We start from the raw sequence: 23,443 nt of genomic DNA, 5'->3' as shown, positions 1-23,443 counted from the left end.
CAGCTGAAAAAAAACATTTATATGTATTTTTTCCAGCTCTATACAGACATTACATGACGCCGTTTCCCCGCAGGAGTTGGCAGAGAGGATAAAACGCCTCTGAATTTTTAACTTTTTAAAAATTTATATATCTATAAATATATAATTCTTCTGCACGTGTAATGTCACTGAACTCCTAAACGGCTTTACCGATTTACGTGCGGTTTTGAGCGAAATGTAGATATTTGCGCTGCGCGTGTTCGTAGATATTAAAATCTCAAAATTTTCAATCGAATCTGTAAAAAAAAAGTTAGATGCACAAATATTTTTTTCATCGACCTACCAGGGTGGCATTCGTTGAGAATGCATACACAAAAAAATGGAAGGATGTTTTTTTTTTGTGTTTAAATAAGTTTGTTTTTTAATGTTTACAAACAACATTCACTTTTTATGGATCCCAATCGGATTCTTTCCATTTATTTATTTTTTACTGGATTTTTTGTAATACTAATTTAATGATGCTGACACATACACACACCTGAACACTTACTCCCACATACACACATACACCAGTGGCGAACGGTGACTTTTTTTATAGGTAAGCTTTAATTTTTTTCATAATTTGTACCTGCATGTACAAACATACATATAAGTAATCTCGCAAATGAGTGGAGGCGTATAAAAAAAAGTATATACAGGTACACGGATTCTTTTTCTATGGTTTTGTGTAAAAACAACTTCATCTCTCCAGCTCCAGTTTCACCTGCTGGCAACAGAAGACGCAATACCCACTTCTTTTTAATCAAAATAATTTTAACCAATAACCCAACAAACAAACAACAATTAATAACTTTGCGTAATATGTAGGTATATTCTCCATTATTTTTAGACAGTACATGTATGCAAAAGTTTAAAAAAATAAAATATGTTAAAAAATAGGAATAATAAAATAAGTATATTCATAATTCCTTTTTGTTTGGCACTGATTAAAAACACCGTATATTTGTTTGTAATTTACATTTTATACTGCAAATATTTTGGTACTAATTTAAAAGAAAGTAAATATTTTATTGTAAGACGTCACTCCCATTATGTACACAATTTTTTTTTTCTTTTACGATATTTATTTTTTTTCTGAAAAATTAAAAAATAACAATAAGATTAGATTTAAATTTATTTATTTATGCCAAAATACATAATTTTAACTTTACATATTACATTACATAACATAACATGACAATAACATTCATTAGAAATATTCGCAATAATATTGCAACAAAAATGTCACGTGACCGTCGTGACCGCCGCGCTGCGCCGCGCCGAGCCGTCAGCTTCGTTTCCTTCTAAACTGAGAATGAATAATGCGAGGAATTGACGACACCGAGCGAGGCGCCACTAGCTAAAACGCGCGGACTAAAAAACTGGCGTCATATGTCAACAGAATACTATCAAACGAAAATGGTCTTTAGGAAATAACGCTCGAAATGCTACTCTCCAAATAGAGAAGCTTGAAATAATATCTGTAATCTGCGAGTGAACTCAGCGAGGAAAATATACGAACTGGGTTTTTGAATGTTAAAATACAGTATACATTTTGTATTGAAAAATAAGCTGCAATAATCGGAACCGGGCAATGCGCTGGGTGCGCATTTAGCAGCTTATATTTATTTTTTGAGGAAGATATAAACAGTGACGTTAATTTATAATAAATATAGATTATTTTATTTATTCTCCTATAATTAAAACTACTATAAAACATTATTATTGGTAGTGAAATATTTATTTATTTTATTTTATTTTATTTGGGAAATCAACAGTTCTACATACATATTTTTAGTAAACAAACAGATATAGTGTATAAACTCAGAACTAATAACAGATTTCCACATAGTATACAAAGTTAGTAAAGAAAATATATTACATATCAAATAAATACATACAATTTATACATATAAAAATGTTATTTTCATGTACTCAATAATCAAAGATTTTTAAAATATTTATTTTAAGAACATTAAGTTACTGTAAATTGGGCGGGATAAGGACAAAAATGCTTGAAGAGAGGATAAGGAGGGGAGGGGAGATGAACATATTTATTATTATAATGTCTTACTAAGTTACATAATACATTTTTAGTGTAAATTTTAAATCTGACAGAGTAATGTTTGTGTAATCTATATTTTTAAATTTTGTAATGTACACTGAAAAAGTCCTACGAAAAAAAGCATTTTTAACATACGATGTTTTACTTATTGGTACATAAAACAGGTGGTGCCGTCTACAAATCCTGGCTGGCACATGTATTGTTATTAAACCAAGCAGCTCTGTACAGTCAACCATTCCTATAAAATAATATAATGGTAAGCTGCGAATAATCGATTATATGGACGGTTCGCCGCTGACATACACACCTATACACTTACTCTCATACAAATACAAATAAAAACACCCTTCGTTGTACCACAATTTAGTATGTATGATTTTTATTTAGAAACTTTGCTGGTCTGTCTTTAAACCGTATCTTTTTTTATGTTATTATATCATAGTCGACTGTTTGTTTCTGTAAAATAAATAAATATTAACTGACATTAAAAACATTCTTGAAAATCGCATATATTAATAACGTGCACAGTCAATAATGCATTTAGGGGTTTTTTTATCAGTGTTTTGACGATATGGCTTCTTTTAGTATTTCACAGAAGGAAAAAATCTCAGATTTGCGGCCGCAAATCAATCCCGGGGATCGAAATCAGAAGAGGAAGAAAACTCAAATAAATTCGAATTGATAATAATTTAATAAAAATATTATATCTATTCTGCGAACATCGTTTCCGCCAGTGTCCTCGCTGCCACCGGCGCGCATCGGCGGAAACAACGTTCGTCGCCAGAATTGCAAAAAATAATTTTAATTTATTTAACGGCGGAATAGTTTTCGTTTTGCGCAATCGGATCGCTCCGTACGGGCTCAGTTGTGTTTTGTAATTAGGGCCGTGACGTATTTGCCTTGAATTCGGGCGATTTCGGAAACAAGACAGTTTGTTAAAAAAAATACTCTTTCGCAATTTGCGTATCTATATTTTATTTATTTATTTCTCGATATTTACCGATGCATGACGAGTTACATATGGAAATAAAAAAAGCGTCGGCGTTCTATCCGTCATAGTGATTTGTCTTTTAGCAGTAATCTCGCAAATTTCAAATGTATGGTCGACGTAAGCAGAGTTACAATTCTACAAAACTGTAAAATCTTAAGTAATTTTTACGTCTTATATTTCATATAGTTCATAAAATTTACTATTTAATGCGGGCAACAGAATGAACGGAGCACTACGCACAGTAATTTCTAATAAAAATATGTCAATTGAAGCTAAACTGGCAGTGCACAACGGAGTTTTAGTCCCAACACTTATGTATGGAAGTGAAACATGGAACTGGCAGAGGAAGGATGAAAGCCGAGTGAACGCGGTTCAAATGCGATCTCTTAGATGAATGTGTGGGAAATCAATGTATGACAGCGTTACGAATGATGAAATCAGGCGAGAGTGTAAATCTGAGTCAAGTATGATTGATAAGATTAAGAAAGGGTCTCTGAGATGGTTTGTTCACGTAGAACGAATGGACGACGAGAGAATGCTAAAACAAGTATATATGGCGAAAATGAACGGCAACGTTAGACGAGGACGACCGAGGAAGACGCGGCATGATCAGATAAACCAAAATCTTAAGTCTGGTCATGTCAAAAGCAGACAGAACCGAAGGGCGGGCATATATGACAAGATGTATGAATGTGGAAGACGCTAGGAATGTATGCCAGGATAGACGTGTGTGGCGGTCCATTCTCTCTGCCTACCCCTACGGGGAAATGGCGTGATGGTAGTAGTAGTAGTAGTAGTAATGTAAAAATATTATTTTAGTATACAGGTCGAACTCGTCGTGTAATGGTCAGCGCATTTGCCTACCACGCAAGAGGTCACGGATTCGATTCCCGACATGGTTGAAATGAAATATTATTTAACAGGGTGTTTTAACATTTAAATATTTCATAGTTCCTAGACTGGCACTCAAAGCGTAATACTGATCACCTTACCTTCGTGTAACAAAAATTATCAAGATACGCAGCGATTGGTGTACCAATGCAGTGCCCTATGCACCATTAGGTGCGGAAAGAGAATGATGATAATGATCAACAACGTGTTATCTTTAAAAATGCAATTTTACCGGAAGATAAGTAAAAAATCCATACGAATGTATTTTTTACTATGGATCTTCAATTCATTTCATTATCTTTAATTAAGATTCATGGTTGAAATAAACATTCGTTCAGGTTTTATATTTTTTTTAATTTTATAAATGTTTGAAGTAAAAGTGTTTTTCCTGTAAAATTGCGTTCTTCGAGATAACACATTGTTATTGCAAATATGCTAAATAATAATTTATTTATTTTCATCTTCAAGTACAAATAATAAGTACTTTGGCGTACTTACTGCTAAAAGCAACATTTTCCAGCCTACCAAAAAACAGACTGGTCAGAATTAGAATTGATAATTTGCACTAAAAAAAATATTGAAAGATACATGTATGAATTAACCTAACAAATTAAAAGTAACAGTTGTTTTTAATGGGGGAGATAAAGCTTGCGCATACAAACTTAATCAAAGTACATTACGTTAGACACTTTGAGAATCAGATGAGTTTGGAAAGAGACAGGAAGAAAAACCAGAAATATTGACTATTTAACCGGTTTTTTTTTTAGGATCCCAAGAGGTGGGGAAACAGAACTGTAGAATTTTGGAAAAAAGTGTCATTTCCTTACTTTAATAACAACCATTATCTGAAATTTCAGAATGAAATTCGAAAATAAAAAATCTTTCAGTCATTATTGGGTTAATATTGTCACCTTCAAAGTATATTACACTTATGCCAGTGTTTTCTGCCAATCCACGAAACATTTCTAGACACGCTTTTTGGTGTGGTTTTCAGTTCTGTCTTCATCCGCCGAGACACGGAGAACCCTGGACGACTGTTTTCGACTCGATGGCTGCTCTCGGGAACAAGGGAATCGAGTAGAGATCAGTCCGCCCCATTGTGAACTGGCACGTTCGCCCGCGTGTTTACTTAATGTGTAAACAGATAATCAAAATACTCTGCATTTGGTGCGCCACAAGCGTCACGTCATGTGACAGATAATCAATATACGTTGTATTTGGTGCGCCACAAGCGTCACGTCATGTAACAGATAACCAATATACGCTGCATTTGGTGCGCCATAAGCGTCACGTCATGTAACAGATAACCAATATACGCTGCATTTGGTGCGCCATAAGCGTCACGTCATGTAACAGATAATCAATACACGATGCATTTGGTACGCCACAAGCGTCACGTCATGTGACAGATAATCAATATACGTTGTATTTGGTGCGCCACAAGCGTCACGTCATGTAACAGATAACCAATATACGCTGCATTTGGTGCGCCATAAGCGTCACTTCATGTAACAGATAACCAATATACGCTGCATTTGGTGCGCCATAAGCGTCACGTCATGTAACAGATAATCAATACACGATGCATTTGGTACGCCACAAGCGTCACGTCATGTGACAGATAATCAATATACGTTGTATTTGGTGCGCCACAAGCGTCACGTCATGTAACAGATAATCAATCCTTATTAATGAATCAATTAACCTTTCCATTATGTTGTATTCCAACTAAGCGCAGGACTCTTGGCCTCATAGAGTTAGGGATACGTTATTATCTTTTTATTGTAATATATGTATTTGTATGAATAAATAAATAACGCTGATTTGGTGCACCAATGCAGTGCCTTATGTATCACAGGGTGTGGATGGGGACACGATGACGATGATAAAGCAACCTTTTGTACATTGGCAAGCTTATAACCAAGTGGCATTTATTTTTTACCCAACTTATAAAATCTGGTATTTTTCTTAAATATTTTTTATAAGTTTTTGAATTTACAGGGCTTATGACCTGTCGGTGGCTGGTTTGAGTAGTCACTTTACACACTGAGTAACATTCTCCGTTCTGTGTTTGAACAATAACTATAACTATTGTTGTAACACAATTGAATAATATGTATGATTTTTATTTAGAAACTTTGCTGGTCTGTCTTTAAACTGTATTTTTTTTTAAATTTTATAATATCATTGTCGACTGTTTGTTTCTTTAAAATCAATAAATAAATACTTTATAAGCATTGTGCGGATACTGAGTCAAAAAAACGACCCATTATCCATAAATAAAAAGTCGATTACGGGAATAATCGAATTCGGTTATTCGAACTATTAATATTGATAATGATAAAAAACATCGTTTGCGATTATGCACACCCCAAAAGAATTTGTCAGATTTTTGTCCGGCATATTTTATTTTATTTGACACTTTATATACGTACATATACAATATATATATATATATATATATATATAAGGCCGGGCATATTGCCTTAAGACAATTTCTTCCTACCCACCCAAACCGTTCAGTTTGAGAAAATTATAAATACATGGACACATTGAATCTTACAATTTTATACAAAAATTAAAAACAAAGATTAACAAAAAAAAATTTAAAAAATAACACTACTATCAAGAGTGGAGAGGGGATGGGGAGGAAAGATGAAGGATAAAGGAACAACAAGCCATACCGGGCCGTCTAGATTTTTACAGCACGTGTGAAGATCGGGTTGTGGTCCTGCGGCTAGTGTCTCGGACTCACGGACCTTCCGTGGTTCGAATCCCACTTTACCCCATCTTGATTCCATTTTATAATAGTGAGTTATTTACAACTCGTTGAAAATGGCCCTCAAAATTAATATTTGGGTAAATCATAAGAACGCAAATATTTCTTTTAAAAAAAAAAAAAAAAAGGTGACACATTTTGTATGCGTTTGAAGGATAAACGCGGTAAAGTTACCGGGCCGGGTGGATTTGCGTGGCATGTGTGAAAAGGTCCCATATTTAAAATCGTTATCTTCCGGCGGATAAGTAGTCACATAACACCAAAGTATTTTTTTTTTTATCAGAAACAATTAAAAAATATATATTGTTACCTCTTGTTTATTTCCTTATTTTAATGTAGCTATTTTGAAAGGACTGCGCTTTAAAATGGCAAAATCGTGTTACAGCCCTAAGTTCCTGCACTAAACTTTCTCGTTGCCCACTTGTCATTATTTATTAATACTAATTTTGTGAACCCGAGGCGACCAGTGCATTTCGTAATTCTATCCGATAAATGTTGCGACGGGCGCTCGTCAACTGTTCCCAGCAATTTTAAACCACTCTGTGAAAATGTATCAACTCACCTTTTCGAGGCTGTCGTTTTATTTCTCGCATTTCCACCGCGTGCCTTTACTGGCGCCTTTTAATTTACAGCCTGTTACAAAAACCAATATCTTGTGAATATGTACCTCTTTAAGAGGCGGGTTTTTCAATTGTCGTTTATTGTAATTAATTTTTAAGCGATTGTATGTATATTGAGATACGCTGCATTTTGTGTTACAATGCAGTGCCCTAAACATCATCTAGTGCGAATAGTATGATGGTGATGATTAAGTATCTTAAGCTTTTCCTTACTGAAACTCCAAAATGTTCACGTTTTCCGAACGGGGGTCTTTTTGGACCCCAATAAACCTATTCATCAGTAGCAGGCGGTGATTTTTGTTATAAATAAGCTACAAAAAATGTTCGTAAACTCGTACACCTACATAAAAATACTATATAAATGGCTATGTTTTTTTGTCATTCTATGGGATACATCATCTCTCATTTTTAGCTGTTCGTCAGTGGCAGGCGGTGATTTCCGTTTTAAATAAGCTATAAAAAACGTAAATTCTTACACCTACATAAAAATATTATACAGAGTGTTCACTTAACCCTGTCACATCCGAAACCACGATGATTAGTACAAGCAAGACGACATATTGGCACATTAATATATTTTTTTAGAACAAATAAAATTTTAAAAAATAAAATATTAAAAAAAGGAAATGGTTGCTTACTTCTGCAGGGGAGAAACGAAGAGGGAGGGGAGAGTCGGATACTGCGCTGCGCTCCCCTCACTTCTCTCCTGCAGAAGTAAGCAACCATTTGTTTTTTTTTTATATTTAATTTTTAAAACTTTTCTTTGTCCTAATATTTTAAAAATATGCTAATATGTTTTCTTGCCCATACTGATCATCGTGGTTTCAGATGTGACAGGGTTTAAAGAACACCCTGTTTAAATGACTATGTTTTTCTGTCATTCTATGGGACACATCATCTCTCACTTTCAGTTGTTAGCAACAAACAAAATTTTTAGTTTTGTATGAAAAAACATAATTTCCAATATTCTGTCAGTTCAAATCAAACATCGCGATATTTTTATTTGCACTATTTGATAACGCCACTTATTCAGTAAAAGTACTCCCTCCACATACTCGTTAAGCCGTTTTAAAGACTGGGTATTCCTATCAAAGATCTAAAAATGGAAAAGAAATAAGAAAGAAATAAAATAAAAGGTTAACCTTAGAAAATAATAAAAAAATATTTAATGAAAGATAAAAATACTAAGCTAAAAAATGTTTTACAAAAATAATAAATCAGTACGGAAACTTTCTGTCTTCTAACCACTTTCGTTATAAAATATTTTTTTTTATTAATCATATAACACAAACTATTTTACAAGTTCAATGCGTTGAATTACATTCCCAGGAGTTACAACAACTCAATTCGGGACATAAATAATATTAACATTTAACAAATAACACATACTGAGAAAAACAAAGAAACAAAGCAAGTTTAGCACCTTTATAACTAAATATAGCACAATAATGCAATTTTCCACTCTCACTTTCCTTCAAGCATCCTTTACCACTCCTTATCAATTTCCTTCTTTTCCTTTCCACTATCTCCTTGTTTTGTCCATATTTATCTTATTTTAATATATAGTATATTTATTATTTATATAGTTTAAACTTCAAGCCGTCGTCGCTTTATTACAGTATTATTTAGTGAATACATACAATCGGATGGCAGGCTCTACTATGTACACATTTTACATTTTTTTTTTAATATTCATTTAACCTGTACATCTGTTTGTATTCGAAATAAATAAAATAAAATTAAAAAAAATAATAATAATATATACCCCAAAAACTTTTTCTTACACAAACAGAATAAATATATAAAAAAACGCTTTTAAGAATAAAAAAAAGTAGTGAATCTACTAAGGGAGATAAGGTCATTAACGTCACATGCCACGCAGATGATGCTGCCATAGTGATGATGAGAACATATCCATCTCAGTTAGTAAACTTCTGGATGCCCAAGAAATGTCGTATAGTACAATGAACACATGATTATTGGAAACATAATTCGGATATACAAAACGTGTGTCAGACCAAATCGTGGTGTATACAACAGAGGCGAGGATAGATAGAGAGAAAATAAAAAATACGAAAAACTAAATAGAAAAACCAAATAACTGTTAAGAACGTCAGAGATGAAAGTACTACAGGTATTTTTTATGACATTTTTTCAAGGACGTTGTCCATATTAATTTTTAAATTTTAGTACAGCTAGGCCATCAACAGATGTAAATCTTGTTGGATTGCTTTTAAAATCTAACCTCTCGAAAATTACTAAGCTAAACACATCTCCCCTTTTCGGCGCGGTCCCGCCACTACCGTCGCGCATTTTCGCCCCACCGGGTAAAGGGGGCCGCATCGCTCGCCCCCCGCGACGACCCCGACCGAACTGGCGGTTTGGGCATTTCTGCTCGGGGCGCCGCGCCCGACGGAGCCGCCCGGCGAATGCGGCCGGCTCTCCGCGTATTGGGATACCTTGAATTAAATATTTTATATTTGTGTTTTGTGTCTATTTCGTAAACCAGATACGTTTGTGAGTAAATTTTAAAATAAATTAAAAAATAAATAAACTGCTCGCTCCTCTCCGATTACGTTTCGGTATAATACTGAAACTTATTGCAACAGAGAGGGAAAATATTTTTGGGAAGGGATATGTTAGTCGAGGTATTTAAACCACTTTACACCAGGGGCGAACCGTGTATAGAAGCGATTATGCGCAGCTTACCATTATATTTGACTAACCATAATAATGTTTTATTGTAACTTTATTTACAGAAAAATAAATAAATTATTAACATTTATTTTAAATCATTTCCACCGTTTGTATTTTTAACCTAATATAAATATAAATATTAATAAGAGCCAAGAAACTAGCCGATTATTCCAGCTTATTTTTTCGTACAAATAAGTATACTATATTTTGAATGTCTAAACCCCAGTGCGGGTTTTTTCTCCTAGATTAAACTTGCAGATTACACAAATTATTTAAAGATTCTTGATTTGGAAAACAGTGTTTCGAACATTATTTCTTAAGGACTATTTTTCTTTGAGATGGTACTTTTGACATAAGACCATAATTACTTTCATGCGTCATATTGCAGGACATACGGCGCTCGACGCGGCCGTTTTTAGCACTATTAATTACTAGAACAATTCGGCCAGTTGACATTTCAATTGAATACCTAATATCGACTGAATTCATAGTGGTATTTTTTATTTATTTTTCAATAAATTATACATTAAAGTAATGGATAATATATCTATATAATATAATATATCACGAAGTTACATCGTTTGAGTTGATTTCATGGATGAGAGTTGTTGTATCACACAGAACCGCAGAAAAATATCAATTTATAGTATATATTACTTACATTATATTATGCACCTCCTATGTAGGTACAAATATATGATATTTTTTTATTGCTTACCTGTAAAAAAATTACCATTCGCCACTGCTTTACACACTGCATAACATTCACCGTTAACTCAATCACAAATAACTATCAACGTGCTAATAAGCGACGTGATAACAATTTCTCACCATGGTTGTTTATCGTATTCGCGATCGCAATGCAACATCCGTGAACACTTATATAAAATGTAAAAATATTTACGTTTCGCGACGTATAATCCTGCTGCGCAATCACATATTCGAATTTCACCATAAAATATTCCAAAACTACTATTTTTATTTACTATGCTATTTATTGCATTTAGCCAGCGGTCGGCGAGCCAAATTTCAAGAAAAGCAGTCCCCATAGTAATTGTAATTTAATTTTATCTTTTTTGTATTAGATACTCCTTACTATTTTGCAAATGCAATATATTGTATTATTTTTTTTAGTTAACGCTGATTTTTCGCCAGTGAACTGTATTTATTTACGAGGAAAACAAAAAACAAACCGACTGCGATAACTTAAGCATGTTCATTATTGTTCATTGTGATCGCTTTAATGCTTAGCATGTTTTTAAGCACGTCCATAGTTATTTGTGATTGATCTACAGGTAGGTATATATCGGGAGCGAGAGAGACAATTTCGCACGTCACACGCGATCAGCAAAGTTTCTAGTACTTCTCCCAGAAGCCAGTTAGTAGCTTCCCGACTTTCGCCAGCGCTGCGAGCATGAACTAGTAGTTTTTTCATTTTCTAGCGATTAAATTAAAAAAATTATCACTTTTGACTTCAACTACAAATAATTTAAGCAATTGCTTATGAATATTACATTTTTCCCATTTTATTTTATTTTTATTTATTTACTTAAGTTAGTTAATATTACATTGTATATTAACTAATATATTTACAATTATAACAAATACTTATTAAATATTTCTTACATAACTACATTATTACAATAAACATAACATTTTTTTTTTAAATCCGTAAGTTTTCTTTCATTCTTCATACTTTCAGGCATCTCATCATACAGTTTTAACCCTTTATACATTAAGCTATTTTGTTTTTTTCTTAAGTGGTAGTCTTATCCTATTTCTATTTCTTGTCCTATATTTATGTACATTTCTATTTAATATAATTTCACTTATAAAATACTTTGGCATGAGATTATTGAACACTTTATATATAAATACAAATACATTATACAATAGTCTTTTCTTTATTCCTATCCAGTTCAATTGTTTTCTCATTTTTTCAACACTATTATATTTGCTTTTTTTCAGTATAATTCTCATTGCTCTATTTTGTAGTATTTCAAACTTGTTTATGTCTCCCTCGTTAGCTAAATATAATATAGTAGAGCAATAGTTCCAATGAGGGGCAATTATTGTTTTGTATATAAGTTCTGCACTCTTTTTGTTTATTTTTTTTCGAATTCTTCCTAGGAAGAAAATCTTTTTTGAAATTTTCTTATGTATATATTCAAAGTGTGATGTTAAATTTAATCTGGAGTCAAGAATAATTCCTAAGTATTTCATTTCATCAACCCTTTCAATAATTTTACCATCAATATTTACATTCATTGTTATGCCATGTGCTTTATTACCTATTTCCATATATTTTGTTTTACTAACATTTAATTTCAATTTATTTATCTTTAGCCATGACGATATGTTCTGTAGATCTTCATTCAATTTATTAATTGAGTCTTCATAGTTTTCTCCCGCTATATATATAAGGGTATCATCTGCGAATAGTCGTACTTTGCAGTGTTTTATTATCTGTGTGATGTCATTTATATATATAATGAACAATATTGGTCCTAGCACTGATCCTTGGGGGACACCTAGTTCATTTTCAATCGGTTCCGATTCTAAGTTATCTATTTTTGTTATTTGGTTCCTTTCACTTAGATATTCTTGAAACAGTTTGATAGCACTATTAGATAGTCTAAGTATTCTTAGTTTTTGTATTAATTTTTTTCTATCTATCGTTTCAAATGCTCTCTTAAAATCTAGAAATACAGCTAATATAAACCTATTTTTATCTATATTATTTTTCCATGTATCTATCACAATGTTGATCGCCGACTCACAAGAATTTTTATTTCTAAATCCAGATTGTTCTTCACATAATAAATCATTTTCTTCTAGATATTCAACTAGTTGGTTTTTTATTACTATTTCTAGTACCTGTTCGTATTTTGGTAACATATTTATAGGTCTATATTCCTCACATTTTTTTGTATTTTTTTTGGAATATTGCTGAGAGACATTGCATAGTTTTATATATATTTAGTCATTCTGTAATGTTTTAACTTCCATATTTCCTTAACTGTTCCATCTCTTACCTTTTGTGAAGTCAAATGACTAAAAGCTTTTTTAATGAGGGTAGGTATTAAATAAAACAGTTATTTAAATAAAATGATATCTGTTACTCTTATCAAATAACCGAAACGCCCATCTTTAGCGAGAATAAACTGGTTGAATTATTTAAATTTTATTGAAGTATTTATTTATTTATTTATTCATATATATGTACATTACAAAATAAAATATCTTAATTCATACATATATAAATAATTAGGTAAAATTAGGTATATGTAAAAAAAACACATTAGTATACATAATATCCAAAGAATAATATGTTAAAAAAGTAAGAGAATCTTGTAACGAAAAACTCCCTCAGAGACGTGAAAAATGTCAATGTCCAAAGTGATATTGTTCAACATAGAGATAGCCCTTCCAACAGGCATAACCATTGGCAGGTTGGTCCTGTATATTGGAATGTGAAACAGTCTATGTTGACGCTGTCTAAGGTAATTATCAGGAACATAAAAGCTAATGCTCCGCATAATTTCAGGGTTGTCAATAATACCGCGCAACAATCGAAAGAAGTGCGTTGTTAAATACACATTCCTTCTAGTCTTCAAACTGCTGTAACCGAGCATACCCTGGAGAAACTCAGTGGGATAAAGCCATGGATAATATCCGCACTCCCTCATGTAGAGAAACCGAAGAAATTTCTTCTGAACCCTCTCCACCATAAGAGAGTACTTCAACTCACACGGTCCCCAAATCATCGAGCCACTCTCGAGTCTACTTCGCACCAACGAGTTATAAAGAATTCTCAGTACTCGTGTACTACCAAAAACCCTAGCAGTACGCAAGACGAATCCTAACATCTTCAATGAACTACTACAAACTGTTTCGATCTGATCATGAAATGTCAGGGAACTCACAAAAGTGATGCCTAGATCTTTAACCTTCGCAATCCGCAAAAGATTCTGGTCATTCATTCTATAGCAGAAGAATAGCGTTTTGTGGGCCCTGGTGAAAGACATAACTGAGCATTTTGAAATATTGAACAATAATTTATTTCGTCTTCCCCATTCAGATACGTTTAATATATCCGTTTGGAGAGAACGAAAATCATCCAAAGTTTTAACCCTCAAAAATAGTTTTAAGTCATCCGCGAATAATAAAAAACGCGATTTGACTACAACTTTTTTAATATCATTGATAAAAATAGAGAACAGTAATGGACCCAAGTTGGATCCCTGGGGAACACCTGAGTAAGTATTAAAAAATTTTGATGCAAACAAGCCATGTGAAACGTATTGATTTCGGTTTCGGAGGTAGCTCGCCATTAATTTTAGCATTCCATCCGAGAAACCGATCTCACTTAGCTTGTTTAACATAACATCATGATCGACTGTATCAAAGGCTTTGGCAAAGTCATTATATGAACAGTATATCAACCCGGATCCAATAATATTTATCCATTATATTTAATTCCCTCTGCTGTGTCTTTTATTATTTCTTTATAATAACAACGTGCGTAAAATGGACTTTGTCCTTAATTTTATTCAAACGTATATCTGCCTGTCTTCCTTTTTGAGTTTCTCCTGATGTTATGATTTTTTGATGTTTTCGCCTGCGCCTCCCCAGCCCATCGTCCCGTACTAAATTGTTCCCCGCGCCTGTCCGCAGTTGCTGGGCGCCGCCGCCGGCCACCATGGACCGTACGCCTTCTACAAGGCGCTGAAAATCTGCCGAAAGTCCGGTCCAGACCAGATCATCGCCATAGGGGACTTCTTCTACGTCAAACTGTGGCCAGACTCCGAACTGATGGCAATAGGTTTGTAACAAAAACAATAAAAATAATAGGGAAATATCACATACTACGAATACCGATAAATATATATAAAATCTTAGAGTATAACATGTATATACTCTAAGTATAAAATGGATTTATTTTATTTTATTTTATTTATTTTATTATCATAAACGGCAAATCTGCCTTTTACAAACATTTATAATATTAACATATTTGGCTTAATATTTTTTCATTTTTTTCAAAAACATGAATTTTAAAAACAAGATTTATAAAAAAAATAACCTAAAAATTATACATCATATTCAGTAGAAAGTTTAAAAAATAAAACATTCTACAGTAAAACAACAAGAAAATCATAAGTACTGTTTCATACAGCTGGGCAAAGTGAACAATAAACTGTGTATATTATGAAATGCATGAATAAAAAAATATAAATATATATATATTTTTTATATATATATTTGGACCCCTGTATTTAGTAGCCTTACGTGTGAATGTTACACAGTGTGTAAAGTGGCCACTTAAAACAGCCAATAACAGGTTATAAGCCCTGTAAATGCCTAGACTTCCGTATGCCCTTATTTAAGGTATTCTCCATCCCTGTTGTAATTAGTTAATAAAATAAACCTAATTATTAACGACGTTGTTACAAGGTTATATCATTTTGCAAAAACGTTAGAGATGGACAAATTGATCGTATAAAACAATAATTAATTTGATGTTCATGAAAAATGTATAAATGTCTCATTTTTTGGTGAATAATTGTCTTAAACGCACTATAATAGATATTTTTGCGTTTTTTATATCAATTTTCGGAAACAGAGTTTCACGATTGCATGAAATAACTGATAAAATCGATTTGATCAGTGATCAGTAATTTCCAATCACTAATGAAATTAGTTTGACAGCTGTCATTCTAATCAAGCTATATTTTAAGGACTAGAGATATCGATTTGATAGTAACTACCAGAAAATGGTATGTACATACACACAATACAAGGCTAGAGCAACGTGAAGACTTGTCAGTACCGAGGTTTGTAAACAAGTACGGCCAGAGAACACTTCATTATACAATTACTAACATTTTCAGTAAGATTCCTACGCAGATCTTAAAAAAAAAATGTTGACGAAACTTTTAAGAAAAAAATAATTAAATGACTAATATGTAACAAGGCTTTATATTGATTATTTTTTTATGTTAACAGTAATCTATTTAATTTTTTGTACATAAATTTTGGGTGAAAAATACGTATGCTTTTATTTGTTAGTAATGTTTAAATACAATTTAAATTTATATATTTTCTCCTTTCGTTATCAGATTTAACCCACTCTACAATTTATTTATTTTTAAATTCTCCTAGTGTTTATATAAACCTCATTTTTGTTTCGTCCCAACACTTATGCATGGAAGTGAAACATGGAACTGGCCGAGGAAGGATGAAAGCCGAGTGAACGCGGTTGAAATGCGATCTCTTTGACGAATGTGTGGGAAATCAATGTATGACAGGGTTACGAATGATGAAATCAGACGAGAGTGTAAATCGGAGACAAGTATAATTGATAAGATTAAGAAAGGATCTCTGAGATGGTTCGGTCACGTAGAACGAATGGACGACGAGAGAATGGTAAAACAAGTATATATGGCAAAAATGAACGGCGACGTTAGACGAGGACGACCGAGGAAGACGCAGCATGATCAGATAAACCAAAATCTTAAGTCTGGTCATGTCAAAAGCAGACAGAACCGAAGGGCATGTATGACAAGATGCATGAATGTGGAAGAGGCTAGCCAGGATAGACGTGTGTGGCGGTCCATTCTCTCTGCCTACCCCTACGGGGAAATGGCGTGATGGTAGTAGTAGAAGTAGAAAATAAAGTCTTTCGAAAACGATCGTTTCGTAAGTTGGTAGTAAATTTTGTCACAGAAGTTCACGAGTAATGCGTTCATTTTAATGTTGGTAATGCCACGGGCCACAGATGGAAATATAAGGAGAGTTGTCTATGCATATTATTTTGAGCCCCCCCGCCCTTGCCCACTCATTATATCTCGAATTTCTTTAATTATTTTATGGTTTTCAACCTCTTCTAAATATTAATTCATTGTGATAATGATAAGTTGAATTATCAATTTATCATGAAAATTATAAACCACAACTCGTAGCGTTTGATAAGTGACAGGACACCGTTAATGTAAACAAACGACGAATAGAAAAAGGCAGCTATTTACAATACTCTATAAAATCCATAGATATTGATGAAAAAAAATCCAATAACGTCACAAAACATCCGAAGACGTCATACTTGATGACGTCACGAATTGTTTGTTTTCGGCACTTTTCAAATGACTAGAATTGAATCCTTTATATCTCCCTTATTTCTTAACAGATTTTAATAAGAATAGTACCGATCGGCTTGTGATTTTAGATTAATTTATTAGCTACTTAAAAATCCACGATAATAGCCCATTAGCTCGCAGCCTTTTGATAAAATGTACAAATTAATGTATTATGTCTCTTCTGCAGGCGAACTACAGCTGCTGTGGACAGATCGGGGGGCGAACAAAACTCTGGTCAGCCTGAGGTTATATTTTTTACCAGAAAACACTCCGGCTGGCAGATCTCACCACGGCGAGGTAAGAACTTCTTAATTACTCACCACAGCCGGTTTGACGATGGCGTTTGCTGCGAAACCCGCCTGCTGGTCGAACCTTAAAACGCGCATTTATTTACAAAACCATATCATATTATTTTTTCTTTGTGGATAATAAGGGAAAAATCACGTTTTTTTACTTATTTATTTATATGGATAATTTATATAGCGCCGTTTTTGTGAAAATCACCACGTCTTGCAGCTACAGAGCGCATGGACGGTTGGGATTCTCGTTCCTCGTCTCCAATTATGATATACAGGAGCTAGATTACAGCACGTCTTGCAGCTAAAGAGCGCATAGACAATAAGAATTCTAGCCCCTATTTACATTTTTTTATTTTTTTATTTGACAATAAAGTTAAGAGATTTAGTAATATTTAAAAAATATATATATAACAAACAAATTTATAAAAATAGAAGTTAGATAACAACAAGTCTTGCAGCTACTGAGCGCATGGACGATTGGAATTCTAGACCTCATTTACTAAATGTGTATATTTGATAACATTTACCTATTTAAACTAGATTACTAATCGTCTGGCAGCTACAAAGTGCATGGACGAGTGAAATTCTGGCAACTTTAAATTTTCATTAAAAGTTCATGCTTCTACCAGCTGAGACAAATTAAATGCATACGCAAAAATTTGCCGGTTGATGTCGCCCGTCAATTAATAAATGCGTTTGTAGTGTCTAGAGTCGATTATTGTAATGGTATCTATGCAGGTCTACCAATGAACAAAACGACTCGCCTACAATCTGTATTGAATGCCGCAGCGAGACTTATTTTCGGAATCTCTAAGTTCAGTCATATCACTCCACTACTTCGGGAACTACACTGGCCACGTTTTCCACAGAGGGTCGAATACAAGCACAACTCTGCTCCGGAATATCTAAGGGAACTATGCATTCCGGATGAACTAGCTGACAGGCGTCTCACGCTTAGATCAGCTACGTCTACGGCGAGAGGAAAAGTTATTATACCTCTACGCAAACAGCGCACTAAATTTGGTGAACGCGCATTTGCGGTCGCAGGCCCTACGGCATGGAATGCTCTCCCAGCAGAGGTGCGAGGCTGTGAAAGTGAAGTGATGTTTCGGAAAAAACTTAAAACTCACTTGTTCTCTAAATCATTTGAATAAATCCGTAGCACGTGACAACAAAATAAATTATTTTAATTAAATTACAAATTTAAAAGCTTCAATTAAATTAACTTAACAATAGAATCACCATGTAAAGCGCCCTTGAGGTATTTTATTACGAAAATGGCGCTATATAAGTTATCCATAATTAATTAATTTAATTAATAAATTTACAAAAACAAACATTGAGCATAATAGTAAATTTGTAAGGTGTTCGTGCTAAAAAGTAAACAATAAAAAACTAAACAGATAAAGCACTTCAACACTATGGATAACATAACAGATAAAAATATCCGAAGGGCGGCTTTCGTAGATGTTCGGTGGTCACTAGTCACTGTTGCAGTATCGCGCTTGTGCAAACACATGTTTTCGCTAAATTCCTAGAAGATGGTCCGGTCCACGTGTAGTTGCCGAATTTACTTATTTAACAGAAACAAACGGTCGACAATGATATAATAACATTTAAAAAATACGGTTTAAATACACAGACCAGCGAAGTTTCTAAATAAAAATCATACATACTAAATTGTTGAACAACAAAAGGGTATTTGTATGAGAGTAAGTGTATAGGTGTGTTTATGTGTATTTGTGTGGGAGTAAAGCTAGGGTTTCCTAGGGCAGCGGTGCCCGTATCTTTACGGCCGTAGTAAACGGTGATGCGGTGGACAGCCGTCGTAACGGTGACTAGAGAGTTGTTTCCTAAAAAAACGGTGTTGATAACACCGTTTAAAAATAAAACCACTCTCTAGCAACCTCTACGACGGCTGTCCACCGCATCACCGTTCACTACGGCCGTAAAGATACGGGCACCGCTGTCCTAGGAAACCCTAGCTTAAGTGTTCAGGTGTGAGCATCATTAAATAGCAAGTGGGATCGTATCGCAGCCAAAAAGAATGAGTCTTAATTAATTTTTAAATACATTAAGGGGTATGTAAAATATATCACCAATAGATGAAAAAAAACATTATGATTATAGCAAGAACGATAGAGGAAAGAATGTTGTGCATAGTTAGTGCTACAGACTGGCAGATGGAATAAATACTTATTTCCTGTCACGCGAAAGGGGGACATTAAGATTAATTTTGGAGAGTAGGTTAAAAAAGTCTACTTTATTATTTAATAATTTATGTAAATAGCATAATTCGATACAGGGCGTCTATTTTCAAGGGTAAAAACCTTTTTTTTTTTATAGCAGATTGGCTGTAAGTACACAGCTTTTATAAAATTTTTAAAGTAATAAGGGTCTATGAAATACTGGCCAGTAAAAAAATATTTTTTGCTGCTTTTTAGCATTTTTAAATTTGTAATTTTTGATTCCCGCAAAAACGATCGTAGCATTGGCCACGCTTCCAATACGTCACGATTCATGTTTATTTTCAACTTTGTTCCCAAACAAACAAACCATCACGCCGTTTCCCCGAAAGGATAGACAGAGAAGATAGAACGCCACATCACTCTATCTTTGCATACAGATCTCGCTTCTCTACTTCTCATGCACGCGCGCCAAATATTGCGACTTTTGACATGTCCATCTTCAAGCGTTTGTTGGATTTGGTCATGCCATGTCTTTCTCGGTCTTCCTCTATTTTTGTATCCATCAACATTCGCATTGTAAATATTCTTAGCCGTTCTTTCGCTGTCCATTCGCCTTCCACATGTCCAAACCAGCGCCGAGCTCCTTTCTTGATTTTGTCGATAATGCTTGTCCCAGCCTCACATAATGTACGGATCTCGACATTTGTGCATCTATCGTACATAGATTTACCGCACATTTCCCCAAGAGATCGCATTTCGACAGCATTCAGCCTACTTTCATCCCTGTTTTTCCATAGTTTTCCATGTAAGTCCATACTTCGCTCCCATACATCAGGGTCGGGGCCGGGACTCCGTTGTGAACTGCTAATTTTGCCTCTTGCGACAAACATTTATTTGCCAAGGTTGATTTAAGTGCACCGTTCACTCTGTTCCCGGCACTCACCCTCCTTTCAATATCTTTCTCAGTCATTCCATCCCTAGTAAACACACTTCCCAGATACACAAATTCCTCTACTTGTTTTAGTATAACTCCATTCACAGTGATTTCACATTTAGTCATACTTTCATTTCTTTCAAAAACCATCACATTCGATTATTGACATTCGTCATTGTTCCTAACCATAAAAAAAATTATAGAACATCGTCACAAATGTTGACGTCACAACTATCAATCCCAAACATGTCGCGTTTTTTTTGTGACATATTTTTTTGTGACTATTTAAACAACACGGTTGCTTTAAGTGGCCACTTTACACACTGTGTAACATTCACTATTTTGCAGTGGCGAATTGTGATTTTATTTACAGGTAAGCTTTAAAAAAATATCCTATATTTGTACCTACATAGGAAATACATAATATAATGTAAGTAATATATACTATAAATTGATATTTTTCTGTGGTTCTGTGTGATGCAACAACTCTCATCCATGAAATCAACTCAAACTATGTAACTTTGTGATACATTATCCATTACTTAAATATATAATTCATTTAAAATAAATCAAAAACACTCCTTTGAATTCAGTCGATATTAGGTATTTAATTGAAATGTCAACTGGCCGAATTGTTCTAGTAATTAATAGTGCTAAAAACGGCCGCGTGGAGCGCTACATGTCTTGCAATATGACGCATGAAAGTAATTATGGTCCTTTGTCAAAAGTACCATCTCAAAGAAAAATAGTCCTTAAGAAACAACGTTTGAAAGACTGTTTTCAAAAATCAAAAATTTTCAAATAATTTGTGTAATCTGCAAGTTTAATCTAGGAGAAAAAACCCGCACTGGGGCGCATTCAAAATATAGTATACTTATTTGTATGAAAAAATAAGCTGGAATAATCGGCTAGTTTCTTGGCTTACCGCAGGAGCTGGGCGCGCTTTATCAAAATTTATATTTATATCAGGATAAAAAATACAAATGGTGGAAATGATTTAAAATAAATGTTAATTATTTATTTGTTTTTCTGTAAATAAAGTTACAGTAAAACATTTGTAAAAATAATCTCTTGTAAAACGCGTAAGATTTAAAAAAAAAATATCTTAAAAAACGCTTAAGATTTGTAAAAATATTCTCTTAAAAAACGCTTAAGATTTGTAAAAATGATCTCTTAAAAAACGCTTAAGATTTGTAAAAATAATCTCTTAAAAAACGCTTAAGATTAGAAAAAATAATCTCTTAAAAAACGCTTAAGATTTGTAAAATTAATGTCTTCAAAAACGCTTAAGATTTGTAAAAACAATCTCTTTTAAAACGCTTAAGATTTGTAAAAATAATCTCTTAAAAAACGCTTAAGATTTGTAAAAATAATGTCTTCAAAAACGCTTAAGATTTGTAAAAATAATGTCTTGTAAAACGCTTAAGATTTGTAAAAATAATGTCTTGTAAAACGTTTAAGATTTGTAAAAACAATCTCTTGTAAAACGCTTAAGATTTGTAAAAATAACTCTTAAAAAAGGGCTTAAAAAAATACATAGAAAATAATGAATCTCTAAAACGCATAAAAAAAAAAAAACTTATTCTTGAAAAACGCGTAAATTTATATTTCCGCGTAAATCGAATACGTTCAATAAAAAAACATAACACCGGGGACATTATTATTTCTCGGTTTGTATCGTAATATCAAATGAGGTCACCAGCACCTCTGTAATAACACACGCGCGCACACACGCACGCACTCACGCACACACGCACACAGGCGGCGTAGCAATAAGCATAATAAATTCAGATATAAAATATCACTTGTACATATTTCGTCTTCACACCGTAAACAATATACTCAATACTAACCACTTTAATATTAAGAGTGAAGTTTATTTCAACAGAGAGGGAAAAGGGAATAATTTTAGTAAAGGGAATAAGGAAGTCTGGACTATGGATGTAAAAGTACGTAATTTTACCAAAAGGCGCGGTAAAATACCGTTATTTACCGTAATTTACGGTATTTTACGGTAATTTTCGGTAAGAAACGAATATGACGTACTAATTTTCATTAAATATTTGTACATAAACACTTACCGACCTTTCTATGTCTACCGGTTTCGAGACGTACCCGTCTCTTCGTCGGGACACCAATTAAACCAACATGCAAAACCCACTATACACCTTCACAAAAATATAAAACCAACACGTATAGAATAAAGCAAAGTCCAGAAACCGCATGCAACCACAGCAACAGATGAAATAATTGAAAGAATATAGATATTTAAATATGGGCAGAATGGTGAATGTTACACAGTGTGTAAAGTGGCCACTCAAACCAGCCAATAAACCCTGTAGATGCCTAAACGTCTATCGATATTTAGTTTATTTATTCATATTTTTTACATTACAAACGATAGTTAATAAAAAAAAAAAATATGACCTCACCGAAGAACGGCTTAAAGGATCTACGATGCGAATGTTGATTGATGCAGAAAATGAGGAAGACCGAGAAAGACATGGCACGATCAAGTCCATCAAATACTTGAAGATGGACATGTCAAGAGTAGGAATAATCGGTGTGCGTGTATGAGAAGATGTATGAATGTAGAGGAAGCGAGGTCTGTATGCAAAGATAGAGTGATATGGCGTTCTATCCTCTCTGCCTTCCCCCACGGGGAAACGGCGTGATGGTTTGTTGTGGTTGTTGATTGCTCAAATGCTTAGCATGTTTTTAAACACGTCGATAGTTATTTGTGATTGAGCTACTGAAACGCGTAAGATTTTTTTAAATAATCTCTTTAACTCTTAAAAGACTGTGGTAAATAATCCCTTTG

At 33.6% G+C, this 23,443-nt stretch overlaps 1 protein-coding gene across 1 annotated transcript in view; it reads left to right on the top strand.

Annotated features, from left to right (window-relative positions):
• LOC148277781 (AT-rich interactive domain-containing protein 5B-like) overlaps positions 1-23,443 on the top strand; it is a 135,646-nt gene that overhangs the window by 39,783 nt on the left and 72,420 nt on the right. Inside the window, exons 2-3 of the mRNA XM_088232415.1 lie at positions 14,739-14,886; positions 17,388-17,497. Of these exons, the coding sequence (XP_088088541.1) occupies positions 14,739-14,886; positions 17,388-17,497 (258 nt within the window). The remainder of the gene's footprint in view (positions 1-14,738; positions 14,887-17,387; positions 17,498-23,443) is intronic.

The sequence above is a fragment of the Micrasema longulum genome, unplaced genomic scaffold (genome assembly GCF_059751315.1).
Source record: "Micrasema longulum isolate JH-2025_06_02 unplaced genomic scaffold, ASM5975131v1 h1tg000982l, whole genome shotgun sequence".
Lineage (NCBI taxonomy): Eukaryota > Metazoa > Arthropoda > Insecta > Trichoptera > Brachycentridae > Micrasema > Micrasema longulum.
Note: the sequence above shows the minus strand (reverse complement) of the source record. Positions and strands in the feature narration are given on the sequence as shown.